At 44.4% G+C, this 12,525-nt stretch overlaps 1 protein-coding gene across 2 annotated transcripts in view; it reads left to right on the top strand.

The window, feature by feature from the left end:
• The window catches only part of LOC137413476 (uncharacterized), a 479,888-nt gene extending 467,772 nt beyond the window's left edge, over positions 1 to 12,116 (top strand). For both annotated transcript variants that reach the window (XM_068098892.2, XM_068098893.2), the window contains exon 3: positions 6,056 to 12,116. In XM_068098892.2, coding sequence (XP_067954993.2) covers positions 6,056 to 6,075 — 20 coding nt within the window. In that variant the 3' untranslated portion in view covers positions 6,076 to 12,116. The remainder of the gene's footprint in view (positions 1 to 6,055) is intronic.
• The last annotated feature ends 409 nt before the right edge of the window (positions 12,117 to 12,525 follow it).

Genomic DNA, 12,525 nt, shown 5'->3' with positions numbered 1-12,525 from the left:
TCAATCTACACTCAATACCCCATAATGACAAAGAGAAAACAGGATTTTAGAAAGTTTTGCAAATTTATTAAAAAGAAAAAACTGAAATATCACATTTACATAAGTATTCATACCCTTTGCTATGACACTTGAAATTGAGCTCAAGTGCCTCCCATTTCTCTTGATCATCTTTGAGATGTTTCTACACCTTGATTGGAGTCCACCTGTGGTATATTCAATTGATTGGACATGATTTGGAAAGGCACACACCTGTCTATATAAGGTCTCACAGCTGACAATGCACATCAGAGCAAAAACCAAGCCATGAGGTCGAAGGAACTGCCTGCAGAGCTCAGAGACAGGATTGTGTCGAAGCACAGATTTGGGGAAGCCCACACTAAAAAAAATAATTCTGCTGCATTGAAGGATCCCAAGAGCACAGTGGCCTCCATAATTCTTAATGGAAGAAGTTTGGAACTACCAGGACTCTTCCTGGAGCTGGCCGCCCGGCCAAACTGAGCAATCGGGGGAGAAGGGCCTTGGTAAGAGAGGTGACCAAGAACCCGATGGTCACTCTGGCTGAGCTCCAGAGATCCTGTGTGGAGATGGGAGAAACTTCCAGAAGGACAACCATCACTCCAACACTCCACCGATCTGGGCTTCATGGCAGAGTGGCCAGACGGAAACCTCTCCTCAGTGAAAGCCACATGAAAGCCCGCTTAGAGTTTGCAAAAAAGCACCTGAAGGACCTTCAGACTGTGAGAAACAAGATTCTGTGGTCTGATGAAACCAAGATTGAACTGTTTGGCTTCCGTCTGGCCACTTTGCCATAAAGCCCAGATCTGTGCCTCGACACAATCCTGTCTCTGAGCTCTGCAGCCAGTTCCTTCGACCTCATGGCTTGGTTTTTGCTCTGATGTGCATTGTCAGCTGTGAGACCTTATATAGACAGGTGTGTGCCTTTCCAAATCATGTCCAATCAATTGAATTTACCACAGGTGGACTCCAATCAAGATGAAGAAACATCTCAAAGATGATCAAGAGAAATGGGAGGCACCTGAGCTAAATTTCAAGTGTCATAGCAAAGGGTCTGAATACTTAGTCACGTGAAAAAGTAAGTACTTCCCATGTAAAGTTTTGACTTTTTCAACATATTTCAACATACAGCTATTTGATCTTCATTTCAACAATATTGATAGATAAAGGTGATATAATACAACAAATATCATGAAACATTTACATTTTGTAGTCCATTGTGTAATTTAAATAAACATAAATGCAAATTTCGCATGTGGAAAAAGTAAGTACACCCTTGGCTCTAAAAGGTGGTATTGCCCCCTTTGGCAGAAACAACCTCAAGTAGGCGTTTCTTATAACTGTCTACCAGTCTCTTACATCGACTGGGAGAATTTTTTGCCCACTCCTCCATGCAGAATTCTTTCAGCTGTGCGATGTTTGAGGGGTTTCTTGCATGCACAGCTCGTTTCAAATCCCCCCACAGCATCTCGATGGGATTTAGATCCGGGCTTTGACTTGGCCATTCCAGAACCCTCCATTTCTTTCTTTTCAGCCATTCCTTGGTGGATTTACTGGTATGTTTAGGGTCATTGTCATGTTGCAAGGTCCACCTTCGGTTGAGATTCAACTTTCCGACAGATGGCCTCACATTATCCTCAAGCACCCTCTGGTACCATGAAGAATTCATAGTGGATTCTATGATGGTGAGCTGCCCAGGCCCTGATGCAGCAAAGCTGCCCCAAACCATAATATTTCCACCACCATGCTTTACAGTTGGTATCAGGTTCTTGTGGTCAAATGCTGTCTTTGGTTTTCGCCAAACATGTCTTCTGGTACTGTGGCCAAATAGCTCTACCTTTGACTCATCTGTCCAGTGCACATTGTTCCAGAAGTGCTGGTCTTTGCCTAAGTGTTCATTGGCAAACTTTAGTCTTGCCCTAATGTTCCTTCTGGACAGCAAAGGTTACCTCCTGGCACACCTTCCACGTCGATCAAATTTGTGCAGCCTCGTTCAAATGGTAGACTCGTGCACTTTGCCATCAACAGTGGCAAGAGCTACCTGTAGGTCCCGTGATGACATTCTGGGGTTCTTAGAGACTTCTTTGAGCATCTTGCGTCTGCTCTCGGGCTGAACTTGCTGGGGCGGCCTGGCCTGAACAAGTTGGCAGTTGTTTGGAATCTTCTCCACTTGTAGATGATCTTCCGGACAGTCGAATGATTGATTTCCAATTGTTTGGAGATCTTTTTAAATCCATTCCCAGACTCGTAGGCATCTATAACCTTCTTTCTCAAGGCCTCAGAGAGCTCTTTTGATCTAGGCATGGCGACGCCGCACACTTCAACAACAAAGAGCAAACCAAACTAAATGTCTGAGGTTTAAATTAGACAGGTTCCTCCAAGATCCTCTTCAACGATGTTCTAATCATTTGCACCTGAGCTGGTGCACCTGATTCTAATTTTAGGTATTTGAAGTAGTGATAAATGTCGGGGTGTACTTACTTTTTCCACATGCGAAATTTGCATTTATGTTTATTTAAATTATATAATGGACTACAAAATGTAAATGTTTCATGATATTTGTTATATTATATCACCTTTATCTATCAATATTGTTGAAATGAAGATCAAATAGCTGTATGTTGAAATATGTTGAAAAAGTCAAAACTTTACATGGGGTGTACTTACTTTCTCACGTGACTGTATGTCAATGTGATATTTCAGTTATTTATTTTTAATAAATTTGCAAAACTTTCTAAAATCCTGTTTTCTCTTTGTCATTATGTGGTATTGAGTGTAGATTGATGAGGGAAAAAATGAATTTAAACGATTTCAGCATAAGGCTGCAGCATAACAAAATGTGAAAAAAGTGAAGGGGTCTGAATACTTTCTGAATGCATTGTGTGTGTGTGTGTGTGTGTGTGTGTGTGTGTGTGTGTGTGTGTGTGTGTGTGTGTGTGTGTGTGTGTGTGTGTGTGTGTGTGTGTGTGTGTGTGTGTGTGTGTGTGTGTATACAGTATATATTTTTTCTTTGAGAAGTGTGTTTATTTTTGTGTTTGTTTGTGGGTTTGTTTGTGTCCTGGGGTTGGTTGTTTGACTTCTAGGCATATGCATTCCGAAACTACTGGATGGAATGAGTTGAACGAGTGGTTTTATTGGGGTTTGGGGCATATAAAAAAACATAGTTCCAGGGGTTCAGCACGGTCGGAGGACCATGTTATTGTATGTGTGTATCCTATCGTATAACGCTGCCCGTGTATTGTGGAAGCCGATATGACGAATTATAATATAATACACCATAAACATCATAGAAGTCATCCGTAAGGAAGGGTTCTTTTTTTGTTGTTGTTTGGTAACCAACAAAGCCAAGTTGCAAAGAATATACAAATGTGTGAAAACAATAATCAATTTCCATTCAAATGTTGTATAATGAACTTGTTCCTGGAAACTTGCAGTGGGTTACCCTAGTTAGTAGAGTGCTTTTCTCTCAGCTGCCTGCTCTTTGGTATGGTTTCTGGGGATATTGGATCGAAAGAAAACATCCATTCCCATGTGATTACTGCAGAGGGTGCCGCATTGTAGAGCACATCCCCCTATATATAGAGGGTACTTCCATGATGTTGTTATAAAAGATGTCGTGGCATATTTTACAAGCCACTGGGCCCCCACTTTGCCACTATATAGACCTTGCCAAAATTAATTGGATGTAAATGTTTTGGATGATGGAATATGGATTTCACAAAGTCATGATTGACATAAGGACCTCCTGGGTGTTGGTTTCCTTGTATATTTACAGTTACAAATAGAACTTTAGCAACCGAAGCAATTGTGTGCGGAGCTGTTGGAAAAGACAAATGTACAATCTTTGCTGTAAACACACAAATGCAGAAAGCAGTTCCCATGTTCATCAGTCACACTCAACAGATTCACAGTCTCGACTCTACATGATGATCGTTTCCATCTTTAAACTCGTTTAAGTACATCTATTCATCATTTAAATACATATCTTCATTTCAATTTTCAGCCTGACAGGATGGCCTGGAGGTGCACACACACACCTCTAAGCTGGCTCGTCTGGGTTTGAATCTCGGCCCAGGTATAAACTGTCGTCCTGGTGTTTCACAGGCAGGGTGATCCATCAATGTGTGTGCCGTTCCTCCAGGATGGATGTAATATGGGTGTCCGGTCTGCCAGCATTAGTTGGTGGAAGTGTAAGATCTCACAGTGTCCTTCCTGAAGAGTAGGCGAACTGTCGCTGACACCTTGAACAAATTCCAAATTCCTGCCATAACTTCCTGTGTCAGAGTGGTGACCTGTCCAGGATTGTAACCCCAGCCCTATAACCCGCTTCAGCAGCACGGATGCCCTGTTTTAATTTTCCCTTTTCGTATTCAATATTCTTTTCGTGCATCGTCTGAGGCTCGTGGAAGAGCCGTCACACAAAGCATGCAGATAGACACACCAGCCAACACAGGATTGACTTCAGACAAACAGCTAATGACCTTGGGGGAAGTGACATAACTTCCCAGGGAATTCTGGGTACAGTCTGCCAGCGTTATATGGACGATGCCAAAGATCTCACCATGCCTTTGGCAGCACACTGACTACCATCAGGTAGAGTACCAGAATACCATCAGGTAGAGTACCAGAATTATATTCCGAATGAAGAATGGGGAACTCTTCTTAATCGTGAAGGCTGGTGTGGTCCTGCGGTCCGGTGAATTGGTAGAACAATGGATGGAATCAACCGAACTATGCGAACTGCCTTGATAATATGGATGAAACAAGAGGTTGATTGAAGTACCCTCATCAACACTCTTTTGCACCAATTAAGGATTAATGGCCAAAACATGAGCTTCTCCATGCTTACCATGGCCGTTACATACTTCAATCAACCTGCTGTTTATTCCATCCATTGTCCTAACTGATGTAACCTTTCCCTGGGCACAGAAAATCTAAAATCCATCTGCAAAACCTTCTTTACACATTTAAGTAAAATGCTCAAACCATATTCGATAATGGATACGTTGTTTGAATGAACAATTTGCACATTACTTTCACTACTACCCATACACTCCTCCACTATTCCTCATTTATTACATCTGTCAATTACACTTGTTCATTTTATCGATGCCAAGCGCTGTGCATATAACATTATAACATTTAAAATGTTCTGTAACTTTTGGGTGATTCACTAATGTGAGTGCCGTTCCTTGGATGGACCTTAAACCAGGTGTCCCATCTGCCAGCATGGGTTGGTGGACGTTAAAGATCCCATGGTGTCCTTCGCAAAGAGTAGGCGAGTATCTCCGGCACCATGGGCAAATTCCAAATTCCTGCCCTAACTAGGCGAACGTCAGGCCTGGCCAGTTCGTGAAAGACTTGGGCCAAGCTACCTGGCTGACCCCACAAGGTGGGATAATAATGGCCGTTACAGAGCAACAATTGTCCTATTTTTTTTGTGTACAAGATCGAGGCACTGCTAGGACTTGTGTACAAGAAGGTGTAAAACACATGGGCACTGCTAGGACTTCCAGGAAAGAAGTCGGAATATGAAAAAAGTGGATCTGGGGTGAATTAACGGGGGTAGAAAAGATCAAGGTTTTGGATGGGGGAAGATAAGAGATGGTCGTGAACAGCTGTTTTAAAGACCTGGAGGGAGGAGTGGGATTGAAGAGAGTGAGGGAGTTTGGAGTGAGGGAGTGAGGGAGATGCTCGCTCACTCTTCTCAAAAGCCATCTTGAAAAAACTTTAATCTCCATCACCTGGCCCAGTACTGGTAAACGGGTCCTCCGGTTAAACATCCATCCAAGGGATGGCACATACACATGGATCCATCGTCCTGCATGTGAACCACAGGGTGATCGTTTAGAGCTGGGTCGAGATTCAAACCCAGGCTACACACCTTTAAGCTATTTTGCCAGACCAATGTACATAATATATAGAATTCTCTTAAAAATCGAGAACTTTTGTCATCATAAAACATTTAATTAAATGCTTTGTCTTTATAGCATATTGCTGTGTGTACTCCCTGTAATTCTCATTTTCTTGGTATCCACAGACTCACGATATGGGGTATAACCATGACGAGGCCACTCCAGTGGACCAGCGGCGGAGCTGACCCCGTAAGGAAAAAGATACAAGGCCGATGGCACGTCTTAGCCCAGGCATTGCCAACACATGAACCAAAATGTTTTCTGTCCCTGGTGAATGGGCCTCTGACTGCACTCTGTGTTGCACGATCAGGGCGCAGTGGCTTTGCTCCATCCGAGTCCGACAGGCAGGGACCATCAACACATTCTTGGCTGGGCCACCTCTCTCTCTCTGCTGCTGTTCAGTTGTTTGGTTATCTTCCCATTGCAGTTTACCTGAAGGTTCTTTGGAAGTCCATCGGTCTTTCTCGCAGTGCGGCCCTTGTGATTTTCCTGTTCTTATTTACATTTTCTTTGTTTGCGAGGAGAAATGGACTGACACAAACATTTCATTCCTCCGAGGTGTTCACTACTGACCGTTCACTTTTGACTACCTCATGGCCATGATTTTAGCTGTTGTTTTCTACTGTTGTTAATTTTCCTCCTTACTTACTTTAAGTTATTATCAAGTACATGGCAAGTCAGAGGATTTCCGTTTATTTTCCGTTTGATCACCTGACCCTAAGGATGTCATCGTATAAGCGAAACTCTGATGCTCCACTTCGCCAATCGGAGATGTCCCAACTAAATGTTCAAATGGGGATTCGTTTCTTTCTTTTTTTTATAACCCACAGCTTCCTGATCCCTATGTGCCGTCTTCTTTGTCCGAATACACTTTTGGGGGTATAAAAAAGTAAGTCATTGCAGGTATCCATTGTAAAGCCAGATATGGTATAATACAGGACCGGCATGCTCGAAATAGATTTTGGTGGAAAGGGGTTGTGCAGATAAGCAGTTTTAGGAATCGTTGTGGACGCATGAAGGAAACACCAGCTGGTGTTGATAGTATTTTTGTGCCAGAGAGCTGGAGCGTTTATTTTCAATTTACATTTGCTGCATTCATCCAAGGGCCCATCTTCAAAGCAGAGTCGTCCGTTCTGAGCTTTAACCCTCGCACCTCGACACTGGCTAACCCCATTACCTCAATCCCAAAGCTCAACAGTGCATCTAGGGATAGATCCTGCCTGACGATCCCGCAACCGATTTTATTTTATTTCCCCCCATTTTTTTTCAACCACCCTACGCACATTGAAATAGTACGTGGCAACACGTCGCCTCAATTATTGCGTTTATCTCTTTTAAGAAAGGCACTTACACATCTTGGCCCGTAGAGCCGTTTTGCATGTATCGATGATCAATCCCGGTGATCTTCACTTCTATATAAACAGTATATCGATGGTCACGAAACACGGATCATTATTTTCTCAGCCGCTTATGCCTGGCAAACTGGGATTCATAAGTTATACCCTCACCCATCCTTGGTAATCTCTTTACTGCACCACATTCTATACAGCTTCATGACCCCGTCTCGTGCACCAATCATGGTTGCTCCACGTCGTATAAAATGGCGACCAAGGCTTTCGGCCTTGCTTTAAACGTGCGTAACCGCCGCGGCGCTGGTCCAAAGGAAGTTGTTCAGCGCAGTCTTTGGTCCATCTGCAAAACTCATTGCTGTCGTCACAGTAAATCTTACCCTCTGGAGATAGTTTAGGGGGTGGGGACATGCAGAAAAGTCTGTTTCATTGGCCTTCACGTGCCACATGACTCCCAAGTCAACATTTTATGCCATACTGACTTTAACCAGAGAAATGTTTTTTGATGCACCTGCTTTTTGAAGCAGTGTTGCTTGGCGCTCCAACCGGAGATTGTCGATCGTATCAATTTACCGTAACACCGCTAAAGAGCGTGGAGGATGTTTATTGATCACGTGAACAACGTTTTTCTGGATGGATGGAATGCAATGGCTCCAGAGTGACTCGCAGCACCAATCTTTCTTCCTTTTCTTGTTTACCTTGTCATTCTTCTCTATATAATCCATGCGATTTTACCACCACGTTCAAAGCAGCATGAGATGATCAGTTGTTCTCGAGTGATTTCCCCCGCATGTAGCGCTTGCGTAAAGATTTTATTTCTTTCTGAATTTCTAGTGAGATGGAAACTTGTTCTTGGCTGGGATTATTATTTAATTTATAGTGAATGCGTTTTCATCGCTCAGGAAAGCTAATGTGTTTTATTTTACTTCATTTTTGGACCTCTAGATCACAAAAGTAATGTTCATTTCAGAGGCATTGGCATTGCTGGGTTTGGGGTGCAAGCTGCTTGTGGCAGTCAGGTTGGGGTGAGTGGGTCATGGGTATAGGTCGCTGGAAATTAGAGAGGGTCGCACCATGAAATCTGAGTGAGAAAGATGTTTGAGAAGTAAAGGAAGTGCAAGGTTAGCCCCGCAGGTAACAGCACCATGTAAAGCAGGTCCACACTGTAACTTTGGAAGGGGAGGTCATGGTATTGGGTTGGGGCATTTAACTGGAAATATTCATATTTTATGTCCAAATGGTTGTTTATTTTTCTTTACAGAAAATGAAAGATCTACGAGTATTCATTTGTTTAGTTAAACACGACCAGAGTGGGATCCATGGTACGAACGATTCCACTCAAACTCCCATCGAGTCCGGAATCTTTCACCAACAACGGTGACGTAAAGAGCTGTCGAGAGTTCTCTTACCCAACTTCATCCCTATACGTTCAGGTTGGAGTGTGCATGTTGTGTACATGTCAGGAGCTTCGTCCCTCGTTTTGATCCTGGAAGTTTCCAGAAAAAGAGTCCTTTGGAATTTTGCGATGCTTCTTCATGGAGTGATGTCAAAATGTCTCCCCTTCACGTTCTCTCGTTCTCTGCCATATATACCATTGCCCTTTGAGAATACCTCTATCCACCACCCCCCACACACACCCAAGCGTACCGAGTGTTCCTCCTTCTCGCTTGTGACACCTATTAGGGCAATTATTGCTCGTCGTTTGGAAAAGCGACTTGAAGCGATTAGAGACTGGCTCTTCGCTTTCATTCTAAACACCCTTCACCTCTGCCCTCTGCCCTCCGCAGTCCCTGCTGCCTGGGGGAGCAGGGTGCCTGTGTACAGGGGGATGGGTGGGCAGGGTGTTTCTGCGATGCACACGTTCCCAGATCTCGCGTTTCGCCCGCGGTCAGAACAGCATCCTCTCGGAATCCTCTCGACTTAGCGAGGAATTCCGCAAATTGCGCGCAAATCCCGCTCCCCTTTTAAAGCTGTGTCATAATAAGGAGCGCTTTGCTTTAAAGACGACTCGTCTCATTAAACCCGCTGTTGTGTTTACCACTTTGTTTAGCATACGTATTCAGTTTTAGGAAGAATGCGCAGTAGTGGGTCGAGCTGAGATCGGGAAATTCAGAACTCGTGTGCCGAGGGTGACCCGGCGCCGAACCACCGAAGGATGAACATTAGGGAATAAAAAACGACTCGTTGACATAATGTGGATCTGGCACCAACTCCAGAGGTGCTAAGGCCCAGTCGGATCAACTTGTGGAAATTATTTTGCAGTCCAGAGGTGCTAAGGCCCAGTCGGATCAACTTGTGGAAATTAGTTTGCAGTCCAGAGGTTCTAATGCCCAGTCGGATCAACTTGTGGAAATTAGTTTGCAGTCCAGAGGTGCTGAGGCCCAGTCGGATCAACTTGTGGAAAATTTTTTGCAAGGAGGGGGTTTTCACATTCCAATTCCCCCACCACCACCCCTTTCTCCAACCAAGGCGAACCCATCACATGTCTATTTCTCAGTGCAGTTCCGGAATGTTGGGCGTTTTCACTGTTTAGTCCTTTCCTGTTCTGTGTATGGCTCAGAAGAGCAGCCTCATACATCCGCTGTCTGGTGTCGATGTACCGAGGGAGATTTGTGTCCACGTGCTTGCACATTTCCTTCAAGCATGACTCCCCCCAAATCTCTTTTTCCCCCTGAAATGCTCCACAATTGGTACCTAAACAAGAACCTCCTATTCCAAGGCTCTCGCCGGGTATATTTAGTGTCTACACACAGCTTGGTCCATGAATCGTGCTCCCTTACTGAAATGGAGGTGGATACTTCCAGCCCTGGGAGGACTCTGTTCCACCTCCTGAATGCCACATATGGAGATAACAACCAACGGCATACACAACCACACACATATAGAAGATTCCGTTTTATCTTTTCCACGAATTCCTCAATGCCAACTCCTCCCAGTGATAACATAGCAAAAGCGCAAAACACATGACGACGTGACTTCACGACAAGAGAACCCTGTCTGATGTTACACCTGCACAGACGAGTCTGCTTTGTACGTCACAAGCTCCCTAGACCGTTCAAATAGTCGTGCACACTCCACAAACTCTCCTGCGCCTCCTATTCACGTCCGTCCGTCACCGTGCGCTCTAGAGCAAACGACTTCTCTCCGAACGCATACCTTGTGTTCGGCTACCCTACCTCACGACGAGAGAACCCTGTCTGATGTCACCTGCACAGACGAGTCTGCTTTGTACTTCACAAAGCTCCCTAGACCGTTCAAATAGTCGTGCACACTCCACAAACTCTCCTGCACCTCCTATTCACGTCCGTCCGTCACCGTGCGCTCCAGAGCAAACGACTCTTCTCTCTGAACGCGTACCTTGTGTTCGGCTACCCTACCTCACGGCTCGAGCATGTTCCACCCTCTTTTAATTTCCTTGATCATGAGTATTCTTCGTTCTAATTTCGAATATTCAAGTCTACCTCAACATGATTTTGGACGCAGTACGTGTGTGTGCTGTCTGTGCGGTGTGAATTAAAGTGTACAAATGAGACAATTCAAAGAACCCCGAGCATTATATAGTTTGTGTAGAGCACACTATTGAATATGATTTTTTTTTTTCTTCGATTCTCATCGGTCTGATTTATCATTGTGGTTGTAACCAAATGTTGTTGAAAGCTTTAAAACAAACAAAAAGAGATCTCATTGACACTCGCAGCTCCATCGTGCGCGGAGCGAGCAACACGTGGCAACTCCGTCATCATGAACACACCTGCTGACAAACTTTGTGCACATACACTATGGTTATAAGGTATAAAGTCACCTGCACTATAAACCCGTCGAAGGGAAAGATTATGATTTTGTTGTTCTTTCTTTTGTTGTTTACTTTGTAAAAGCCATAGCTTATCACATTTTAATAATTTCCGCTCGATTGCCCATGTCCACGAGTCGAACTATTTTGTGACGTTGCTTGTGCCACCATTTTGTTCTGGGAAGCAGTGTTGACTCGCGCTTCTGGTTTGCTTTTTGTGAGTGTGATCGGGATGCTCCATTTGCCTCGGGACATGAGCTATATAGGAGCTTGGGAAAAGGGGACGTAGTGGACAGTGGGGGAAGGCGCATAAGCTGTAATAACAGGAACTTGTGACACGCCTATCGTTTCTTTTAGTGTTAAACCTGAACCCAGGGATGGACTTGCTCGGTGAGATGGTCAGAGACACGAGTCGCCTGGACTTGACGGTCTCCCCTGATCCCTTTCCTGACACCAGATCTTCCCCATCCAATCGACGTTATTGCTTCGTTCCACGAATGGTCCTTGCGTTGCTTCTGTGACTCCGCCGATGAAATGAATGTTGTATTTGACTCATTGAGCAATGTCGTTAATTCGTTTCATTTTTTTTAAAATATATGTTCGACGTTTATTTTTTGACTCTATTATTTCCCTCGCCCCAATTCTCAACCGTTGTGGGGTTATTCCGCTGACGCGTGTACAAAAAAAAAAGGATACAAAAGAAAACAAGAGACGGCAACAAACCACAAACCAAATGGAGAACTTTCGTGATGGACCTGTTGTTACGGTTTTCACCCATTGAAGCCAGCCAGGTGCACCTGCCTCAACGGCTTCGGCTTTGGCCAATGTAAAGGTGCGCCCGCTTCTGGCCGCGATTTGCATATAGGCCGAGTAGTAATAACATCCGATGTGTTTCGATCGCGTTAATGGGCAGCGCAATCTGTGACGAGATTTTTATCACGAAGAGCTAAGAGACTTTATTGTATCGTTTGATGTATAAATTTCCATGTTTCTATAAGCGTGGAAGCGAGGGAGTACATACCTCAATAAACTGGAAAAAAAGTGAAATTGATGTCGTTGTTTGGCTTTCAATGCCGAGCGCCAATAAATCGTGAAATGCGCAATGTGAGGTAAACGCTGCTTTCGATGTTTTTCTTTTTCAAATCGCTCGTTTATTGCGCCAAAGAGCCTGAGTTACGGCTCTAACACTCCTGTGCCAAAGTGCGCGGAACGTTAGCAACAGTGGCTTTGTCTATAAGCCCCGCCCCCTCCTCCACTCCCTCCTCCCTCCTTCATTGCTGACCCCGCCCACATTCATTACTCTTCTTCACCGCCAATACCACTTCCTGTACTCCTCTTCTATAACCAGTCCCTACTTGCTACTTCTGATGAAGTTCCTGTATAAGCACCCCTGCCCCTTTAAAGACACGTTACTAGCGTTTTCCTAAACAGGAGGGTGGGGCGAAGCTGTTTCCTT

The sequence above is a fragment of the Myxine glutinosa genome, chromosome 7, assembly GCF_964187855.1.
Source record: "Myxine glutinosa chromosome 7, kmMyxGlut1.1, whole genome shotgun sequence".
Classification (NCBI taxonomy): Eukaryota; Metazoa; Chordata; class Myxini; order Myxiniformes; family Myxinidae; genus Myxine; species Myxine glutinosa.
The sequence above is the reverse complement of the archived record's forward strand: the minus strand, read 5'-3'. Positions and strand labels throughout refer to the sequence as shown.